The sequence below is a fragment of the Nicotiana tabacum genome, chromosome 8 (assembly GCF_000715075.1).
Source record: "Nicotiana tabacum cultivar K326 chromosome 8, ASM71507v2, whole genome shotgun sequence".
NCBI lineage: Eukaryota > Viridiplantae > Streptophyta > Magnoliopsida > Solanales > Solanaceae > Nicotiana > Nicotiana tabacum.
Window position 1 is genome coordinate 110,704,981 of NC_134087.1, and position 22,724 is coordinate 110,727,704.

Below are 22,724 nucleotides of genomic sequence, written 5' to 3' on the forward strand. Positions count from 1 at the left end.
CCAGAAACAACAAATTTATTAACAATTATAGCATATTTCATGTTTGTTTACGTACAAGCAACTTTTAAAAAATAATTAATGACCCTTAAATTTAGGAACCAGTTTCGACCCTTAATTTATCTATCCCAATCCCTCTAATAGTTATCCCTAATTCCACATTCCTTTCTCCATGAGCGAGAAAGTAGGAACGGCTTCGATGAGATCGGAAGAAGAGTAATTATAGGAATGAGAGATTTTAATATATCATTCTCACAATATTCACATTTATTAACATAAATAAATCAGTTATATACTCAAAATCATTTTTTTTCAAATTATACATTTTATATTATATACCAACAATATTTTTTAAAAAGTATACACATATGCATATACATTATACCATTATATTGTCATTTATATAACTATATATTGCTAATCAAGTATGAAATATACCAGAATTATTTCGTAAATATACCAGCAATATCAAGTGCCACTTTAATTCAAGATGTATTTTTTATGTATATATTTTGTGTATTTTAATGTCTTGTGTCATCTTAATTTAAGATGTATTTTTAAAGTATATTTTTATATATTATATATGTCAAGTGAAATCTTAATTCAGGATGTATTTTTATGTATACAAATGTATACATACATGTCATCTCTAATATAAGATGTATTTTTATCTATATTTTATATGATAAATGCAATCTTAATTAAGGATATATCTTTTATGTATACCTTTTGTATATATTAACGTAAATTAATATCAAAATCAAGAGCTATAATTTTTGAAAGAAAGAAAGAGGGCAAAGAAAAACTTTAGAAAGTCAATTAAGAAGAAAAAATACGAATGGAACAAATTTAGAAGGGCAAAAAATGTAAAGAGGAAAGTTGAAGAGAGAAAAAAAGGGAGAACTAATAAATAAAGAGAACAAAAAAGCGTGATTTTTGGACAAAGGATTGTTCACTTTTCATTTAATTTGCTTTTTTTAAGAGATTAGTAATTGATATCCTATTTTAATGGAACTATGTGCTATAAATATAAATATCTTCCTGCCATAATTGTAATACCGGAATTCATGCTAAAACTTTATAATATATTTTTTAAAATGTGATAGTTATGTAAAGTAGTAACTTCTGGCAAATAGAAAGGAAAAATACTGGCAACAAAAATGTAATTCAGATTAGTGCTATTTGTTGAGTTAAATTAATGTATCAAGAAACATCCCTCTCAAGAAAAGGTGAAGGCAAAGGGGGTATCCTATCTCTTGCAGAAATTTGAGAGAGGATGAAAAGAATTCTCATTTCAAAATTTGCAACATCCGGTATGTTTAATCCTGTCTAAGAAATATCTTGTAACAAAGCAAATATTTGTAAAAGTTTTGTAGCCTGGGGTCTGATCAAAGAAATTCTACAAAGCAACTTCCTATCTGATTCAATCCATAGTTTGATATAAAATCAAGCTTTTGGTTGCTTCATTGGACCTTTCAAGATCAGCAATCCAAAGATGCCAAGAAGAAATTACAATCATAGTTCCAAGGATCTCGATTTCTGATCATCTGTTTTGGAAGTTGAGAACTTTGACTGATATTGCAAAGACAGAGAAGAAGAGCAAGCTAAATGCAACAAGTATGACAGCTGACCAGGCAATCCACCCAGGTTCAAAACCTAGACTGACCTCCAGATACTCTTTGACAGTGCCTTCAAACCCAGGTCCTGTAATTCGTTCTTCTACATCGCCAAGTTGAGAGCTAATGATGCCTCGTAACGTCCATGCCACTGGGCTGATGTAGTAGAACCATATCCACCATCCAGGGATACTCTGCATGCATAAGATAGAGAAACAACAAAATTCAAAAGGACTAATTGTCATAAAAGATCCAAACACTTGTATAATCCTACTAGCACCGGAGAAAACCATGAGTTTTGCTTTAACAAAGGTTGCAATTTACACTCCATAAAGACTTGCATAATTTGACAAACATGCAGAAATTCTTATGCAATAAGCCAGAGACAGATTCAGGATTTAAACTTAATGAGTTCAACTATTAAGATTTTAGCATTGATTCATTGTACTTTAATTATTATGATCTCAGAATTTAACATTTGTTGAAATTTTAGTGTTACTATGTTTGTTGAACCCGTAGAACAAAATGTTGCATCCGCCACTGCAATAAGCCACAGTACAATTGACAACACTGCAATGCTAAATAAAAAACATAGGCTTTTTAGCAAAAGTATGCAACGCATGCTGCAGAAAACAGTAGTCAAAGCCAGGGGCGGATTTAGGGGGGCGGAAGGGGGTTTCGCCGAAAAATTACACGGTATATATAAGGCAAAATCTGTTTTTTACCTCTATATATTAAGTTTTGAACCCCTTAACACATCCCAAAAGTGTAGTATAGTGGTCAAGGGGGTTCAAAACTTTCATAAGGTCATAGGTTCAATTCCTACTAGCTACAAAAAATTATTTTTGAACCCCTTCGTGGAGATCCTGCCTCCGCCACTGGTCAAAGCGTCAGCAAACACGCTGATAACTCCTTCCAAATTCAATTAAAGCTTAACTTTCTCACTTCCATATTGCACTAGATTGCCAATAGAAAGGTCACTTGATGCCACATTAAGATATAATCTCTTCCTGCCAATTAACTCCTCACAGGAAAAAAAGGAAGAAAGAAAAGAGTGGAAGAAATCTCTAATACAAACTACACAGTTGTAGAGTTACTGTATTCAGTAAGCAAAGGAACCACAGTGGACAAACAAACTATGGTTCCAAATTCTTCCTCCTTTGATAATTGTTAGTATAATTTTTACAGCTCCGCTGAATTTTTCTATTTCCCTTCTTTTACAGCAATTCTAAAAATAAATTGTTGCTTATATTTTACAATCAAAATCACCTGCACTTTAACATAATTGGTGATTTTAGGACAGGAATTGTAAAATACGAGTTAACTAACCATATAAACTAGTTTGATTAAAATAGACTGTTTAGAATGAATCGCCTATACAGAACCATTTGAAATCTAATGTGGTGCTTCATCATCCCAAAACATTGTCTTTTCTAAGTGTACTCATGATACTCTTTTTCCTGCATGTGTGTATATGTATATATCCAAACACACACTTTTGGCCCTCGAGTTAAATCCTATAAGCAGACAAAAGAAGTAGGAAGGGTGGTTTTCTTAAGCACACAACTGCTGTAATTTCTGATGAGTGTGTGTTGAGGAAAAGAGTACTCACGGGTGCTGGAACAAGAAAGCCAGACATGAGGTTCCACAGCGAATAGAATGCAGATGAAATGACAGCAGCCAAATGTTGAGTTGGCGTAAGACCAACAGCCATCATGCCGTAAAAGGTGAAATAGCTGAATGTCAGAAACATGAACAGTAGATATAGGAAAAATTTGGCTGCAACATACCAACAAAAGCACGAGTTAGATTATCTGACCACCAAGTACTAACAACAAGGAATTTAACTTAAATTGCTATTAGTGCAGTTCCCATGAAGGACATGGATTAATGAAATTAACATATCGAAATTCAAAATGAGTAACATCAGAGATATATATTAACTACATGAATTGAAGTTAATGGTCGAAATGTCAGAGGAAAGACGTACATCTCATTATGTTTTTCATTGATCACCATAAAAAGGGTTGATACTTCAATGGCTATTTTGTTGCATATGCATCTTTATTTCTTGGTTAACAAGTCAAATTTTGTTCCCTAAATTTCTAAAGAAGAGAGAGAAAAGAGACAAGAGTAAAATCCAAACCTAATTGCTTACCTCAATGCAAAAAGAACTAATGCATGTTCATGGATTTATTTTAATAAATTTCCAACATAAACTGCAGTAACTACTGAAGAAAAAAATCCAGGAATCAAAATAGACAAACATAATAAGCTGCAGACTGCAAAACAAACAGATGGTGTCTGACACAAGGCAAGATAACAGGCCTTTTTCAAGGACTAGTTAAAACTATATTTACATCCTTGGAAATAGGAGATCACATTTTGCATGCTACTTTTGGGAACTCTAAATATTTAGGCATGATTTTTCAAGAATCACATTTCTTTGAAAAGTGGAAAGCAACATTGTGATCCAACTACTGCTTTACATAAAGAAGAATATGAATGTATGGTAAGCATTCCCATTCCTTGGATGTGGGAGATTACCCTTTTTCATACTACTTAACTCCAATATTTAGGCATGATTTTTCAAGAATCACATTTCTTTGAATAACGCAAAGCAACATTGTGATCCAACGACTGCTTTACATAAAGAAGAATATCAATGTATGGTAAGAATTCCTGTAAAACATCAGAAAATGATATATGCAACAATGGTCTTTGATATTCATGTTACACAGATACACTTTCATAGAAAAGCAGATGAAATCCTTGGGGGTTGTTATTCAGCAGAATGGTTTACAGATAAACCAACCAAAACGGCCGCTCAGCCCATTCCTTGAAGAGCTAGGGATAGGTAAGAGCAAAGACAAAATGGAGTTGATCATGAAAAATAACAATTCTTAGTTCGTACCAGGTGTCCTTTCAAAGTTGATCATGAAATATGTAATGACTCCATATAGTAATGTCTGGATGAGGATGTATGGAATCTCGACTAACCCCTGTTTGCCAAAAGAGAAGAAGTTTATTGATATTAGTAATCGATCACATCATCTTTTTCTAAAAACAATTCAATGTCGTGTCTTATTGAGTAGTCCAGAAAATACTAACATACTATATTTATTGCAACTCGAAGCAATTAAGATGCACTTGATGTGAATTGTGTGCTAACCTGAGCTACTGCATATGGTAGGGGAGAGTACATTCCAGCAGCTTTCTCCCTGTAGAAAACTGTTCTCTCAATAGCAACTACCGGCTGTACAGAAGAAGCATTATTGACTCCCAGGAACAAGCATGAAGAATAAAGCGCGCCCATAACAACGAACAAATTCTGAGTTGAGTCCCTGTAGAATCGTTTTTCATGGGTACCACCAGTTAATGGCTTAAGAAATCGTCCAGTAAATTGATACCAATAAAGGATCAAATATTACCAAGATCAATTGCCATTATTCCAAATCTGGAAACTGAAAAACCTATTGGCTAAGACGGCATTTCCAACTTACACATAGTATTCAAAAGAGCAATCCATAACAAAGCAATATAGGGAAGAAACATATAAAGATGACAAGCGAAACTAATATAGCTTATTCATTCAGATTCACCTACTCAAAATGTAAGATTTTATCACCTCAGTTCCACAACCCACCTTAACTAAATAATGCATCTAGTACAAAATATTTTAAACCATCGTGCCCTGATCTCACCACTTAAACCTTTTTTTAGGAGCGCATTGTGTATGTATTTGGTTATAGCTAACTCGTGTTTTCGAAAGAGGGAGGAGCATTTGGTCATCTTCCAAAGTATGTGGCCAAGACCAAGATTAGAAGGGGTGATAGAGGTGTATGTTTGGAATGCAAGGTTATTCCGAGCGAGAAAATAGCGACTCATCATAGACTCTTGGTTATGGACTTACATATTAAGAGGAGGAGGAATAAGAGGGCGTCGTATGGCCAACCAAAGATCAAGTGGGGAGCCTTGACTAAGGATATAGCCCTATAGTTGGTGGGAGAAGTTGCAAGCAATGAAGGCTTGGAGGAGTAGTGGGGACGCGAGTAATATGTGGATTTCGATAGCGACTTGCATTGGTAAAGCTGCTAGAGAGGTGATACAGGTCTTGAAGGGTTACCGTAATGAACACAAAGGGGACTGGTGGCGGAATGGACAAGTCCAAGGAAAAGCGGAAGCCAAGAAGGCAACGTATTTGAAGCTAGTAAAGAGAAAAGACGAGGAGGAGAGGAGTACAAATACGGAAGAGTATAAGAAGACTAATAGCCGGTTTGGCCAAGCTTTTTTGGGCCAAAAGTGCTTTTTTTTGGCCAAAAGCACTTTTGGCCAAAAATTGAGGTGTTTGGCCAAGCTTTTAGATGGAAAAAAGTGCTTTTGAGGAGAAGCAGAAAAAAATAGCTTCTCTCCAAAAGCACTTTTGAGAAAAATACACTTAGAAGCAGTTTTTTAAAGCTTGGCCAAACACTAATTGCTGCTCAGAAGTGCTTTTCAAATTAATTAGCCAAACACAAACTGCTTCTCATCAAAAGTACTTTTGAAAAAAAGCACTTCTCAAAATAAGCTGATTTTTGCAGCTTGGCCAAACAGGCTATAAGAAGAGGCGAAGTTAGCCGTTATGGAGGCTAAGAGTGCAACATTTGGACGTTTGTATGAAGAACTTGGGGCCAAAGGAGGGGACAAAAAATTATACAGGCTAGCCAAGGTGAGAGAGAGGAAGGCCCGTGACCTAGACCAATTGAAGTGCATCAAAGCCGAGGATGACAATGTATTTGGTGAATGATGCACTTATTAGATGAAGATGACAGTTGTACTTTCATGGACACTTGAACGAAGAGGGGGATAGGGACATTGTGTTGGGACTTGGAGCACTCCGAGAGTCGCCGAGATTTTGAGTTTTCCGGCGTATTAAGGTTGAAGAGGTTGTGAGGACTATGCACAAGATGAGCAGGGGTAGAGCGATCCGGCCAAACGAGATCCCTATGGAATTTTGGAAGAATGCGGACATAGCAGGTTTGGAATGGCTTACTAAGTTGTTTAATGTTAATTTTAAGACAACGAAGATGCCTGAAGAATGGAGGTGGAGTATGATGGTTCCGATGTAAAAGAATAAGGGGAATATCTACAATTGCAACAACTATAGGGGCATCAAGCTGCTAAGTCACATCATGAAAGTTTGGGAGAGGGTGGTGGAAGTTAGGGTGAGGAGAAGTGTGTCTATTTTCGAGAATCAGTTCGGATTCAATGCCGGGGCGATCGACTACTGAAGCCATTCACCTTATTAGGAGACTGATGGAGCAGTATAGAGAAAGGGAAAAGGGACTTGCACATATTGTTCATTGACCTAGAGAAAGCTTATGACAAAGTCCCCAGGGAGATTCTTTGGAGATGTTTGGAGGTTAGAGGTGTGCCTTTAGCTTATATTAAGGTGATCTAGGATATGTATGATGGCATTAAGACCCAGGTTAGCACGGTGGGAGGAGACTCGAAGCACTTCCCAGTCGTGATGGGATTGAATCAGGGATCCGCGCTTAACCTGTTTTTATGCTCTGGCGAAGGATGTTCTGACACGGCACATCCAAGGGAGGTGCCATAGTGCATGTTATTTGCAAATGACATATTACTAATTGACGAGACGCGAGGCTGGAGGTTTGGAGACAGACCTTGGAATCAAAAGGTTTTAAGTTGAGTAGGACTAAACACATAGTACTTGAAATGCAAGTTCAGCGACGTGACTCATGAAGCGAGCGTAGAAGTGAGGCTGGATTCGCAAGTCATCCCTAAGAAAGGGAGTTTCAAGTACCTCAGATCTATAATCCAAGGTAATGGAGAGATTGATGAGAATGTCACACATCGAATTGGAGGGTGTAGATGAAATAAAGGCTCACTTCCAAGGTTTTGTTTATATGAAGGTGCCACCAAGACTTAAAGGTAAAGTTTTATAGAGTGGTGTTTAGATCGACTATGTTGTATGGGGTGGGGTGTTGCCCTGTCAACAACACCCATGTCAAAAAGATGAAAGCAGTAGAAATGAGGATGCTGAGATGGATGTGTGGACATACCAGAAGTGATAAGATTAGGAATGAAGATACTCGAGACAAGGTAAGAGTGAGCCCCGAGGAGGACAAGATGTGGGAAGCAAGATTGAGGTGGTATAGGTATGTGAAGAAGAGGTGCAGAGATGCCCCGATGAGAAGGTGTGAGAGGTTTGCCATGGTGGGGCTAAGGAGACGTAGGGGTAGGCTCAAGAAATATTAGGGAGAGTAATTAGGCATGATATTTGGCAGCTTCAGCTTATTGAGAATATGACTCTTGATAGGAGGGTTTGGAGGTTGGAAATTAGGGTAGAAGGTTAGTAGATAGGCATGCATGTCTTCTTTCATGCCGGTAGCACTAGTAATAGCCTCGTATTTTCATATCTTCTTATCCGCAGATTTCTTTTACTATACGTTGTTTCCTTCGCTTCAATTATTCTATCATATTCTATCACCTTATCATATTTCCATGCTGTTGTTACTGCTTTTTGTTTCTACTCTTTTTCATTTTTCCTTGAGTCGGGATCTATCAGAAACAATCTCTCTACCTTCACAAGGTAGGTGTAAAGTTTGCGTACACTCTACCCTCCGCAGACCCCACTTTGTGAAATTACTTTGGGTTTGCTATTGGTATTATTGTTGTTGCATTGTGTAGGTATTTCTTCGAAGAACCGATTAGGGCTTAAATTATAGTTACCCTTTTCACCGTTAAGAAAAGAGCAAATGAAAAGGAAAACTTCAAAAGTGATAGAGCGACAGCTGCATTACTTCGTCCTTAGGATTGGCAAAAACTTGTGCAGTTTGTGTAGGTAATTAATCTTATTCACTCAATAGGGCTGTAACTAGAGAAACATAAAAAGTTTATTATGCTACCACTTGTACGGGGACGGTCTATAGATATGCCTATAATTGTAGGGTGAATTTTCACCTCTGAGGGTTCTATAATTGTAGGGTGAAATGGTAGAAAAGCTTCCACAACCTCCTTCAAACTTAATTCTAATCTTCTCAACAAAGTGGAGCAAAGATGCATATTAAATTTGAGCAGCCATTTTAAGTTGACTTTCTGTTTAACCATTACTACTATTTCTCAACTATAACTATGGACCACAAAGTTTTGCAGTCAAGTAGGCTTACTTGGAAAGTTAACCGCTACCACTATTTCTCAACTATAACTGTAAAGACTACAAAAGTTTTGCAGTCAAGTAGTTTCACTTGAAGGCTGGGTGTTTTATGTGACTGGCTAGCTATTGAAGCCCTTTCAGGTGCACTAATCCTGGTCCAATAGCTTTCTGAAATCCAGCTATGGAGAAAATATGATGGATCGGACAACTAAGAGCAGTTTCTAGTCACCACTTACACGTCAGCATCGAATGTTGAATTTTTCATCCACTACAACAACATGGCCCTCGCAATTCATCAATGTTTCTCAAATTTCAAATTCAAGAACTTCTTGCATTTTTACGGATGTCAAGGTGATTGAAACGTCGAATTAAAATTATAAAACACTTCAAGAGGATGATTCCAAGAGAACAAGAAGATAAGGAGGATCCAGTTATTCTTATGCCACATGAATATGTAACTGAAATTAGACATTATGGGATGATAATACTTAATTGTGCCGACGTGAATTCATCGTATAAAAAGGCAATGCACTATATAATATTGGATTGACACATAAAATACATTTCCTTAAAGTACAAGATCTGTCCTAACTTCTAGTTTACTTGCTTGTTTTCTCTCATTATGTTAATTTGCATAGTTCTGCTCCTTTCAATCTGGCAGTCCAACTAGTTTGTCCATAAAAGTTCTATATTTATATCCTTAATAAAAAGAAAAAGAATAGCAACCCTCTTGTTCTCACTTATCCTTCTTCAAGAATCCCCCCGGAAAATAGTATGTAGCGAAAGTTGTTCCACAAATACATCAGAATGAAAAGTGCCCACCCCGTGTCTGCTTTATAGAGACTGAAAGAATTATCCAATAGTTTGCTCAAGATATTTCATAAAAGAAAAGTTACCTTCTCGAACCGACATCCCAAAATACAGAACCAAGAATCAGAGCACTCAATGTTGTGAAGAACAACCTAACAGCATTATAAGACGGACTTCTCCAGTACACTAGATTTTGCTTCCACAGACAGATCCTAAACTGAGAAAGTGCACCTTGACTGTACATGGTGGTGAACTTTAGAGGTTGTGAATTCTCAGGCGGGACGCTCAGATGCTTAATTGAGGCTTCCACCCCCCTATTTTTAGAGAAAGATATAAGTCCTACAAAATTGTAAATAAAGGAAAAAGGAAGAGAGCAATAACTAGTACATTTCAGGTGAAGAAGACATTTGTTAAGATCACCTGAACTGCTCAGAATTTCTGTATATTACTGCAAAATCTTCTCCTATTCTCTCTTCAGCAGCTGGCGTACTTATCTCAAGCATCCAGGTTGCAGGATTATAACCACTAGGAATTGGTGGTATCCCAGGAATACTCTACAAAATATTATCACAAACACGTGCAGCATGAATAATAATAGATTTAGAGAAGTTATTAACCAAAATAAAGGAACTGCGTCGTATAATTGAATTCTAAATTTCTAATTGTTTCTTTTATAAGTACAATCAGATTTTAACTATATCAATAGATGAACTATCTATATACAGAGACCACAATGAATTTTTTTATGTAATTAAATTAGTAGTAAATAATCAAGATTAAAACCGAGGGTAACAGCAGTGAAATGCGGATCAACATCGCTGGGGCACCCCCGCACCTCTACACCAAGAAAAGGTTAGAAGAATCTTTCTCTCAATTTTAAAGTTGTACAGGACACTTTATATCTCTTGAAAGTCGTTTTCCTAGCACAGTTGAATAACTGTACTAAATGAAAGATGGAGGCATAAGCACGTACCTGAAAGTAGTCAATCATAGTTTGCGACTTCTCCCCAAGCTTCCCCCCGTATATTACTTGTCCTCCGCGTTTCATAAGAAGAAGCTACATGTTTTAACATCACATGAGCAGATGCCTGGCGCACCTCATGTAACTTATCTATTTCAGAAATGCCTTGGTAACATACCTCGTCAAATGCTTCAAAAATGTCAATACTTGGCTGATGGATCGTGCAAACAACGGTTCTGCCAGTGTCTACAGTATTACGAACAGTTCGCATTACAATGGCTGCTGCTCGTGCATCAAGCCCAGATGTAGGTTCATCCATGAAAATTATGGAAGGATTTGCGACAAGTTCTACTGCAATTGTCAAGCGCTTTCTTTGTTCTGTTGATAAGCCAGAACTGCCAGGCAAGCCTACCAAAGCATTCTTTAGAGAGTCAAGTTCCACCAAGTCCATTACCTCTTTGACAAACTCCTGGAGAATAAGATAGTCAAATGGGTTTTAGTATTTTAACCAAATAGATCAATCAGAATATATTGAAATTCAGAAGATAAAAATGAAAACTGAACGGTGGTTGCAACTACCTCTCTTTGTTCCTTATTCACTTCTTTGGGAAGACGGAGATAAGAAGAAAACAATAGGGATTCATAAACTGTCACTTGAGGAGAATGTATATCATTTTGTTCAACATATCCTGAAATTCTAGCAAAAGTCTGTTGTTGTTTCGGGTATCCTGATATCCTAATATCACCCTCTATATATCCAGCAGTCTTTCTTCCAGCTAGGCAATCCATCAATGTGGTTTTTCCTGCTCCGCTCGAACCAACCAATGCAGTAAGAACACCGGGAGAGAAAACTCCACTAACATTTGACAGTAGTTGCAGCTTCCTTTCAGGTATTCCTTCTGAACTCATTTCCTGAAAAAAGTATACATAACTTCTGCTAGATATGATGCGATTCAACATGTGCAAGTAAGCAAATTCTTCAGTACGAATACCTTTGGCATGTCAACAAAGTATTTGACATTATGGAAAGTCATTGTCAGTGGTTGGAATGGGAGTATCATCCCCTTTTTTTTTGTCGTCTCCTGGCCAGGGTCTCCATTTGACTCAGAAATCTTACTCTTTCCTGCCAAACATATTATCATAAATAGGTAAGAAATACACATCCAGTCAGCCATGAGAGAGAGGAATACTTTACCATCTATAGTTGATTTTAGACCAACAGCTTCTGGTGGAACAATTGCCTGAGATTTTCTTATTGCTGAAAGAATAAAGAGAGAGAAAAGAAAGTCTAGTAAACACTGCAATAATATGCTGGCAATTCAAAATATATAATACACGGTGTTCAGTATCACTTACGGTTGAGAAAAGTCAAGGCTAGAGTCAGAACCATGTTGAAAAACAAAACGTAGAGCAATAAAGCACCTACTCCCAGCCAATACCAGTTATGGGATGTTGGTAAGCTATACGATTGCAGAACAGCATTCCCAAGAGTAATGTTTCCGGTGGTTGTCTTCTACAAAATTTCAATAAATGGTCCAACTGGTTAAGCTTCTAGAATATATAATAGTTCATTCCTCCTCTTTTTTTTTTTTTTTTTTTTTTTTTTTTTTATGAATAACAAATCCAGTTTTCCCCAGGTATAGAGAGCACACCTCCATCCATCGTGCGGCAGTAAATTCATTAACTGAAATCGCTCGTTGTCCGTAGGACAATGGTGAAACCCAAAATGCCCACACCCACCATGGCTTGATCATTCCTGCAAGGATAGACCCCCTTTCAATAAAAATTACTTCCTGTTATAAATATTTAGAGAAAAGTACAAACTTACCTTTTGGCAGGATAAAACCGCCCAATAAAAATGTGACTAGCAGTGCAGCTGACGCAATTGTATTTGAGATAACTAAATCTCGTGCAATAGAAGCTACTGATCGGAAGAGACCCATTCCCATCTGGTGTACTGCAAATAGTGCAAACAAGTAGCAGAAAAACCTGGAACATAAAGGGGATATAAGTAGGATAAACAATGAAATGTAGCTTTGTCTATATGGGTGATGACAAAAAATAATGAACATGCCAAAAGAAAAAGAAAGAAACTGCACATACCTCCCAGCACCAGGTGCGAAACCTACAGCCCAGTATACCACACAAGACCATACAACAGCTTCAATTACAGAGTAAGGTAAACGCAGAATCCAACTACAGAAGGACCACGCCCATGCAGGATAAAACAAATTATCTCTTTGCTTGTAGAATACTGGGAGGCGGAATATTAAGAGAGGCAGTTCTGAAAATCCATTGAACATCATATGAATCAAGGCGAAAAACAAGCAAGAAAGATACAAGTTGCCATTCACCAAATCTGTGGGGTGTATCCGCGTTTTTAGAAACATTGTGCATGTTACAAATCCAACAAAAGCAACCTGCAAAATATGTAAGAAAAGCCTTTGATACATCAAAATTAAGAGACTAACAACTCTATAGAGACGTTGAAAATGACAAGCTATTGATGCAGGGGCTGATACGGAGTCTAAGAAACAACTTGATGCGCTAATCCAAATCATTAGAAGAATTAGAGCCCAAATGACATCTCCTTTGAAGCTTTGATTTATACCCAACTCGTCTATACTGAATATAAAATTGTGCATCATTGCTTAGAAGTCATACTGGCCTGAAGGACCATGCATACTTGAATACGAGGTATAATGGAGACTCGAACTCTCAACCAGCTCAAGTACTCTGATATTTTCTTATCGCGTTTTAATCTCATAACTTCACGATGAGCATACATCATGAAGTTTCTTGAGAAATCCCTCGGTCTTATTTGGATGCTCTTGTTTGGCCAGCTTGGAGAGCAGAAAATTAAATTAAGAGTCTTGAAAATTGTAGTTAAGATGTGTAAATGATGAGTAGTTTATGGAAGGATAAAAGATAAGTATTACATTAGTTTGATAATTTGAAATTGGAGGCAGGAAATGAAAGTAGGTGACACAGATTTGTGTAAAGAATGTAAGCTTACAAGCATACCTGACATGTTCTGAAGATATAAAGAAAACTATGCCTAGTCATTAGAAGCCACTCTCTCGAGAAACAAGCTTTAAACAGCTCCCATCTGGGAACAGCAAACTTTGTTGTAGATAGAGCTGAAGGATGGCCTTTGGATCTATCATATGGAATAGAAAGGGAGGATTTTAAATCCTGCCCATATCTGGAATTTCTAAACGCTTCAGCTATTGCAGGAACAGGAATGTATTCATATGGTCTGGAATTATCAGCCCAGTATTGTGCCTGATCCTTTCTTGAGGTAACCTGCGAACAAACTAATTTTAAGTACCAAATGCACCCCGGGGCTATAAAGAACCAAATGAAAAGTACCTCTTGAAGAAAATCTGCGACACCCTTACGAGGTGGCAGTCGAAATCCTAATGACTCAAAGAATTCAATAACATTTGCTCGAGGACCATGGTACACGACATATCCTTCAGAGAGTAATACCAGATCATCAAACAATTCAAAAGTCTCAGGTGCAGGTTGAAGAAGCGCCATCAACACTGTTCCTTCCATTAAATGAACAAAATTTCTTATGCACTTGACGATTTGGTACGTTGTAGAGCTATCAAGTCCAGTAGATATTTCATCCATGAAAAGTGTTTTCCTGGGCCCGACAATCATTTCGCCTGTGTATGGAAAACCATTATTAGCAACTGTTCTGTCATCTGGACTGAAATTCCATGTAGCCACGTTACTTTCCTTCCATACGTCCAGAAAATAGGAAGTCTTCTGGGAATATCCCGAAACTATTTACTAACTCAAGCTATCTCACTGAGTCACTCAGGGGCGGATCCAGCGTAGCGGTGGCGGTTGAACCCAATACTTTCGACGCGGAACATAAATTTATATGTAAACTTATTTAAAATAGGAACAAATAGTTGATATGAACCCATAACTTTAACAATATAATGGGTTCAATACTAAAAAATTTACAGGTTGAACCCATAAATTCAAATCCTGGATCCGCCTCTGATCTCACTTACTTCAAGCACCCAACTATTTGAGGAGACATGCCACCTCATAGACAAACCAAATTTATGCATAGGTAATATTTGTACTGCTCAATTAACACTACTATAAAGAGTCTATGGATGTCAATATTTGCTCTATTACAACCAGATTTTTTTTTTTTTGGGGGGGGGGGGGGGGGGGTAGAGACATGTCGTAACTCTCTTCCTTTGTCCACCTGAAACTCCTCTCATCATGTCATTGCCAACTATTGTATCTGAACATATATCAAGACCAAGAACTTTCAAGACGTAGTCTGTAGACACGCTGTGCTTCTTACCACCAACAGAAGATGCCTGAACAGTTATTGATTGCAACAAATATGAACATGGAAATGACATAAAAGTCCATGAGAAAACCATATCGTATACATGAATTAGCCTGGAATATAGAGAAGCTCAAATCAAACCTTCATATACGCGTCTATTTCAGAGTTTGGACGTATATTCCTTTCCTTCTCTAGACGATCAATGTCTTTCATATAGTCTGCAAGTAAAATAACAGGGCAGGTTTGGGAAGGAAACATGCTATGTCATATTAGAAACACCTTAATTGGCTCTGATAAGCAGGCAGATTTGGAGATTTATCAATCACTAATTACATGACAAGAAACAGAATTTACCTTTGCTCTAAATATTCTTTCAATTTCAGGAAACAATCACCATAGATATCTTTGTAATCAAGTGAAGAAGTTTTGTGATGGGTTTAGATTAGATTAGGAAAGATATTATCTGGAAATATAATGCTCTTAAATCTTAGTACACTACTTCCTTTTGTCAATAGAATAAACCGAGTGTGGCAGGGGATTTAGTTACTACTCGTTTCTGTATTTCACCACTAGGCTAAATTATGGAACTAGATAAAAGGCATTGTACATAACAGGCCAAAAAAAGATAAAGAAAAAGAGAAGTTCCAAAAGTACCTATATGTTCAATTCCATTCTCCTTCGATCTAGCTTGTTGCTGTAAAGCCATCACAAATATTGTGTTGCAATAATCTTGTTATCCTTTTATTTTATCTCATGGGTCAAATGACAATAAAGAAGTAACATTTTGACTTCTAGAAATTAGCATATTCGGCTATTTCAGTTCTACATATTTCCTGAACTTCTGTTTAGGAATTAATTTTCTGGGATCTTTTTCCTTTAAGTTATTTCTATTCAAGTTCTAGGGAAGTCAAATACATTTTTAATGTCTTTTTTTTTTGGTGGTGGGGGGGAGGGGGAGGGGGGTAAGTGGCTTTGATCTTTTTCTTATGCGAATGGATTCTGTTTAGTTCGCTTATATTCTTCAAAGCAAGCTGAAGTACATGAAAATGCAGAGAGCACAAAACCAGATAATTTAAAGAAATATATAGAGCACAAGGATATAACATGGTTCAGCAAGCTTAATTGTGCAACAAATTTGTTTACTAAGTGATACTCTTAACAAAGATAATATGAGAGATTTCAGGAAAGCTGTGACACACATCTGCATGAGCAACCAAAATAGAATTGTCAAGTACATGAAGTAGAAATGTTTAGACAAACCTGCAAAACCTTGACTTGCACCTTGGAATCTCGCCGCATAATCTAAGGTTTCTCTTACAGTTAACTCGGCGATATGATTATCTGTCTGGCTTATGTAAGCTGATGTTCTTTGCACGCAAAATTCATCCAGCTTATGTCCATTATACGTAATAATTCCTCTTTTCTGAAACAAAGAGTTACGTAATTATATATGGTATTCTTTTTTTCTCTTTTTTTAATTCAATGGAACACAACGTCTGCACGAGCTCTTTAAAGAAGTAAAGCGAAGTGAAGTTATCTTAATTAAATCGTGCAAGTTAGAAAGGTAGCCTAGGAAGCAGATTATCTCAAAGAAGACATGCCCGTCAAATTAAGCTAACAAAAAACTTAATCCCCCCCCCCCCCCCAAACAGACACACACACACAAAAAACCCCCAGCAAAATTAAGGGAGGGTAAAACATTGCCATGGTAACAGTCAGAAGCCTAAACTTTTCACCATTCTAAATTAATTTTTCGATAAAACATCAAGAAAGCAAAGAGAAAAATAAAGTAGACTTAGCCAGCAACCGCGTTCAAAGAAATCATCACCACGAGTACATTAATTTGAAACTAATAAATTGAATAGAAACACGTAGTTCTGCGCTCATGATAAAATCTCTAGTAATCCTTTGCAAGAAAAAATTTATCCGCACCCGAGGTTTGATCTAAGCAGTCAAGAACAATAAGCATGAAACAGTTGAGAGTGCATGTTACTGTCTACATGAAAAGGACATGCTTCAGCTTTAACTTACATCATAACTTCAAGCTGATTATCATAATGTAAAATTTTCATTCCAATAAGTGATAGTTCATATATACTATAAGTTTTCAACAAAGCATGGAAAAATAAGGACCTCATATTCATATTTGTTCTTTTTGCCAAATCTCCAAAACTCCTACCATTTAGCTCCAAGTTACAAAGTATTTTAGTGATGTATCTTATTAGGTCAATTAAAAATTATACTACAGTTTTGGAGCCACTAATGTTCAAAAGATGATAATCTGAGATGAATATGATTTATACATCTCATTGAGAGTAACTATCTCGAATGTAAGATGTATAAACGAGTAAAAGAGCTTATAGCATCAAGGAATCTTTTCAACAGAACTCAACTTCCATTAAGGAAGACACTGATTATGAAATCTGAAAGTCATAACAAGAGATAGGCTAGTACCGACCTTTAAGCCATTATCAAGCTTCCCTGAAAGCGCTAAAAGCAATGTAGTTTTACCAGAACCAGGAGGGCCCAGGAGCAATGTCATCCTAGCCAGAGCAATACAAACAGATTCATAAGATGCAATTTCTCTTATAGTCAAGTTACTAACTTAAATTGCTATATTTAAATATGTTTAGTACTAAGCTGTTTTCACTTGCAGTTGATCAAGTATAAAATAATACATGGTAAAGTGCAACTATAGGGATTGATGAGAAGATACAAGCGTGGATGATTGATGCTCATAGTTATTTGTGGTACTCTATTGATCCTATGTTGATGGACATGTTTCGGCCATTCCAAACTTGTTATTTGGTTTGGAAAAAGCCCGTGTGTTATACGCTAATGTTATTTTCTTAGCTTTTGTGATGTGGTTTCTCAAAAGACTATTAAAAAAGCAGGAAATGGACATGTCTACTTACTTGGGACAAGTTTAGGAAGTTATAGAGGAGTTCAATAAGCTGATATCAATCACTGCTAATAATGAGAAACAGTTGGAACAACAACAAAAGATGTTCATAGTTCCAAAACGTGTTGGGCTTCCCAGTGAACTTGACGAAGTGCGAGACCAGATTTTTGGTAGTTCAAGTATTCCTATATTAGATGAATTGTTCTCCCGCTTGCTACATCTTACTGCCTAGTCAAACAGTAATCCTCTCGCCAACGGTGGGTTCTCCTGTCGTAGCATCTCAAACCATCGATTCATCAACCAGGCACATAGGGGTGGAGCCGGGGGAGGGGGGGGGGGGGGGGCAGAAGGGGTAGCCAAACCCCTTTCGCCGGAAAATTAAATTGTGTATATAAGGTCATTTTTTTTTGTATATACATTAGATGTTAAATCCCTTTGGCTTCTTCGCATGTTTACCTTTTTTTATTTTTTGAATTTCTTTGGTGAAAATCCTACATCCACAACTACAGCCACATCATATCCAGGCTGAACAACCTTCCAGATTTCCGGTGCATGTGTTGGTTATAACGAATTTGAAGAATGTTGCTAATAGTAATTAAAAGCTACCAACATAACAACAGTGCTTCTTTCAACACAAGGCAGTTATCAGCAGTAAAAAACCCAATAAAGAAAAAGAAGAAGAAGAAGAAGTCAAAGCTTACCTTCCAGGTTTTACAACACCATTGATGTTATTCAAAATGGTTAGAGAGTGTTTCTTAGGGCGGAATATCCTCAGTCGAGTCAATATATTCTGAAATTCAGAAAATACACTTAGAGAAACTATCATAAGCATTATTAGTCTAAGGTAGAAGACTAACAGAGAAAATTAGTTGCAGGATTAAATGTTTTACCTCAAAGACATCGCGGACAGAATTCATTAAAGTAGGCAAAGCTCTGGAGCCAACATTCACATTTGCTGTGATTGTTATGTCCTCGTATCGAACTTCAACTTTAGGAACCTCCAATCCCACACTTTTTCCAGAATGAAAATTTAAAGCCGTTATTAATAAGCTATAAATATTAATATTGCAAGTTATGAAAGTTAGCAAAAAGAATAATAGCCTATCATTACCGTTCCGTTAACTAATTTCTCAAGATTATGCCATCTACGAGTTGATAAAAGTATCTAAAAACTCAATATAATGGCTTTCCTTTCGCCTATTTTGGGGAAATTATCCTAAATATTTTCCGCAGTTCTCATCAAATATATTGGCACTAGGCGGACAAAGAACCAGCCAGCTCGGGGCTTAACGATTTCAGATTTTATTGTTTATCATTTTTATTTTATTTTTTCTCAATTTATTGGCTCTACAAGTTCAATTTATTGTTCTGTATTTAATTCAAGTGCATTCTAATTTAAGTTTTAATTTAAAGTAGCATGTGCTTAAAATCACATTTGTCTTCAGTTCTTAATATGAATATTGATTGTTATATAGTGTGCGCAATTTTGATAGGTTGATTAGATGCTGAAATAATAGATTAAAATTTGAAATTCGACATATATTTTATTTCGAGTGATGATGAATCTTCCTCTAGTTAGATGCACAGAGTATAAAATTATAGAATTCTTTATGCTTCTTGTTTATGTGATCTAATAATATTGTAAAAGCATTGTAACTTAACAATACTTTACATTCAACTTTAATTTCTAAAGTAAATTAGTGATTCACATAATTTCTAAAGCAAATTGTAGTAAAGCTCGATTGAGGTATATGATAAAAATTGCAATTAACGGATGTATCAGATTCATGCAGAAATAACTTATATATATTAAGAGATTGTACGTTGTCGCATAGTAATCAGTCGCTAGAAAGGAAAGATAAATGGATGTATCAGTTGAAAATACCTATCGAGGCGCTCTTTAACGCCGGAAAGCAACTTGTAGTTATCCTGCTCGGAAGTGGCCATTGCTCTATCGACGACAAGCTGGCGTGTATTCCGATCAAGTTTTCTCACATCGACAGTGTCAGTCCTCTCTCCCACGCTGTCGTCAGATTCCTCCGCTGTCCGCTTCACCAAAGCGAGATTCGTTCGCTTCCGCGTCGGCAATTTCTCTAACGCCGCCCACATCAGCTCCTGCTCGTCTTCCGCCACCGACTCCGCATTCGACCGCCGGCCGAAACTCTCCTGTGCTTCCACATCTAATTCAAAGTACTCACTCCCATTCGACGCCGCCATTTCAAAACAAATCCAATAATGATCAAGTTACAAACAGAAGTAGTTTTATGCAGAATTTGAGTAATCTCCCCTGTTTCTCTTACGATTATGTAGACGTAACACTTTTGATCTTACGCAGCTATGCATGTCCAATAGCAGCAATGTGTGTGTGCGCGTGTGTGAAGCAGGAAGAGTTTTACACGATTTTGAAGCCCTATTCGCCAGCTTTTATTTCTCTGTATGCACGGGTGATTACGAGCCTTTCTGTTAAAGCGGGACGTTGTCACTCTTTAAGCTACATTTATGGGATTTCGAAGGATATCAAAATTACAGAGATGTCCTCGGCGAACGAAGCGTAACGTCTGTTCGGGTAGTTACACTGCCCTCTTCTTGCGATCACCATTATTAATACACGTGGCCATTTGCTTCACGTTTCTCTATTTCTTTTTGACAATTTTCTAGAAAGTTGGGAGGCCTGATAACAGATTACTCGAATTCCATACCTGCATATTACTACCTAGCGTATGCGAGTATATATATTTTTGGAATGTAAAGGGGTTTTAGTCAGAATTCACACGTGCAAGTTTTCCTGATACATACTTTTTATTTTACTAATTATTATTGATGATGAATCAATATAAAAAAAAGAGAGGGTGAAACAGACTTTTAATATTCTCTCCGTTCATTTTTACTTGTCCAGTATTCTAAAATGAATTTTCACTTTTACTTGTCACGTTTAGTATATCAAGAGTAGACGATTTCTTTTTTCATGTTATACCCAAATCCATTAAAAATATGCATAAATTAATATGGGTATCATGGTAAATTATGTACTTCATTTATTATTTTTTAAGGAGAGTACAAAGTCTATAGTGAACAAATAAAAGTGAACGGAGGGAGTATAAGTTAGTAGCTCTCTACTAGTGAATTTCATTATATTCTTCTTCACTAGTTTCTGCATGTTAGTTCTCCTTTCTTGGATTTGGAAAATTTGTGGTTATAGATAAATTGCGGTGAGGATTTAAGCAATCTCATCAAATTGTGTAAAGGCTGATAAAAAAAAAAGGCAAGGAATAAAAGGATATTCAGGTTAATTTCATATATTATTATTGAACTTAATTCACTAATATTAATAGTATAGTGACAAAAAAAATACTTGTAAACTAGATGCAAATTATTGAAAAGATACAATGACTGGAAAGTCAAATTTCTACACATTTAAGCACCAAATGGTGCTCCTTCAATGTATATAGCACGTCCAAGTTTATAGGAAAAATTTGCGACAGAAAATATCTACTCCATCACTTCCAACCAAAAAATAGACTAGTCATAAGTCATAACCGTTGTATGTTTTAATTTCTTGTAATTACTCCAGCTCTTCTAACTAAAGATATAGACTAGTCTTTGTGTGGGTCCAAATTTGGCCGACCACGACCGATAACGAGTACGACAAGCGATCGGGTAATTCTGAACCTGCGTCCCGAGGGAGACGACCGTAAGGCAAAAGAAGAAACTATACGACCCTTGTAGAAGTGTAAACCCATTAGGGGACATTAAGAATATTTCGTCGAATATTCCTTGTATTGGATTTCTTACAACTCCGAAGGGTTTCTCCCTAGTATTAAAAGGGGAAAAAAGACCTTGTAAGAGGGAGGAACATTCTGGAAAGCTAACTAATCTTGAATGAAAAGAAACTTTGCAACTATCTTCTCCTTACCTATTATTATTATTCTAGAGATTATTATCTTCAGCTACGATTTACTCCTTCATCTTTGATTGATTTGTTCAAAAGGATTTTAACATCTTTAAGTCAAACAATTTGGCGCCGTCTGTGAGGTTTTCTATAGCTGAAACTATAGTTCTCATCTAGATTCCTGAAAGTGATAGTTACTTTTCTTCAAACTCAGTATAAACCAACATTGGCAGGAAAAGAAGCGAGGCTAAAGGCGATAGCAGATGTATCGAATAATCTTCTGAACTCCCTCAACAAAGCCGGCAGAGAAGACGATGAGAATGCAACACCAAGCGCTACACCGGAGGGAGAGATCTCATCTCTTCCACACGGGGATCTAACGATCTTACACGAAAGAGGAACTTCAACATCTACAGCGGGGAAGCCCCACCAGCAGTCAAAAGACTACTAGAAGAATGACTAATGAGTGCTTTGAGCAACATGCTTGAGAAACCCACTCAAGGAGATGTCGAAGACGTGCCACCTACAGAAATTGCAGTTGCCGCCGATGAGCCAAGCACTACTCGAACAGGTACCCGCACTGTTATTAATGCAGGTGACGATGCACTCATGGCCATCTTAAAGAAAATGGAAGAGATGGAAAATGAGAACAAAACACTCTGTGAACAAATGAAGGAACATCAGGAGAGGGTTGATAAAATACCGGGCGCTCTGAAGTTATTACCAAAATGCGACGTGGGCCGATTCGTCGAACAACCATACAACGAAGGGGATGCCCCTCATCCTATTCCAAAAACCTTCAAGATGCCGCCATACTTGAAAATATATGACGGGACCACGGACCCAGAGGATCACCTAATCCATTATGTTACTGCGATAAAGGGCAATGATTTGTCAAAAGAACAGGTACCGTCTGCGCTGTTAAAAAAGTTCGGCGAGACTTTGACGGGAGGAACATTCTGGAAAGCTAACTAATCTTGAATGAAAAGAAACTTTGCAACTATCTTCTCCTTACCTATTATTATTATTCTAGAGATTATTATTTTCAGCTACAATTTACCCCTTC

General features: G+C 36.9%; 1 protein-coding gene across 2 annotated transcripts; it reads right to left on the minus strand.

The window, feature by feature from the left end:
- Positions 1 to 1,262: 1,262 nt before the first annotated feature.
- LOC107759111 (ABC transporter G family member 31-like) lies at positions 1,263 to 20,226 on the minus strand. 2 transcript variants are annotated; one of them, XM_075219541.1, is made up of 24 exons: positions 19,655 to 20,225; positions 18,660 to 18,780; positions 18,471 to 18,559; positions 17,326 to 17,410; positions 16,128 to 16,290; positions 15,009 to 15,085; positions 14,751 to 14,895; positions 13,916 to 14,217; positions 13,568 to 13,849; positions 12,647 to 12,963; positions 12,372 to 12,532; positions 12,196 to 12,299; positions 11,900 to 12,056; positions 11,739 to 11,801; positions 11,536 to 11,666; positions 11,123 to 11,455; positions 10,722 to 11,012; positions 10,556 to 10,639; positions 10,003 to 10,136; positions 9,669 to 9,896; positions 4,786 to 4,957; positions 4,528 to 4,615; positions 3,226 to 3,392; positions 1,263 to 1,807 (listed from the first exon to the last, which is right to left on the minus strand). In XM_075219541.1, the coding sequence occupies exons 1-24, from the start codon at positions 19,984 to 19,986 to the stop codon at positions 1,541 to 1,543; spliced, it is 4,293 nt and encodes a 1,430-aa protein (XP_075075642.1). In that variant the 5' UTR covers positions 19,987 to 20,225; the 3' UTR covers positions 1,263 to 1,540. The 2 variants fall into 2 exon arrangements, with proteins under 2 accessions (XP_075075642.1, XP_075075641.1); XM_075219540.1 differs by having other exon boundaries at positions 12,372 to 12,963; positions 19,655 to 20,226.
- Positions 20,227 to 22,724: the final 2,498 nt, after the last annotated feature.

What these genes read in the sequence shown, in the direction of transcription:
- LOC107759111 (XM_075219540.1), bottom strand. Translation starts at nt 19,986, where the DNA reads ATGGCGGCGTCGAATGGGAGTGAGTACTTTGAATTAGATGTGGAAGCA. An exon ending in GGTGTTGTAAAACCTGGAAG is followed by an intron (nt 17,411 to 18,470) that starts GTAAGCTTTGAC and finishes TGCTCTGGCTAG; the next exon opens with GATGACATTGCTCCTGGGCC. An exon ending in TCTAAAATCAACTATAGATG is followed by an intron (nt 11,667 to 11,738) that starts GTAAAGTATTCC and finishes TATGTTTGGCAG; the next exon opens with GAAAGAGTAAGATTTCTGAG.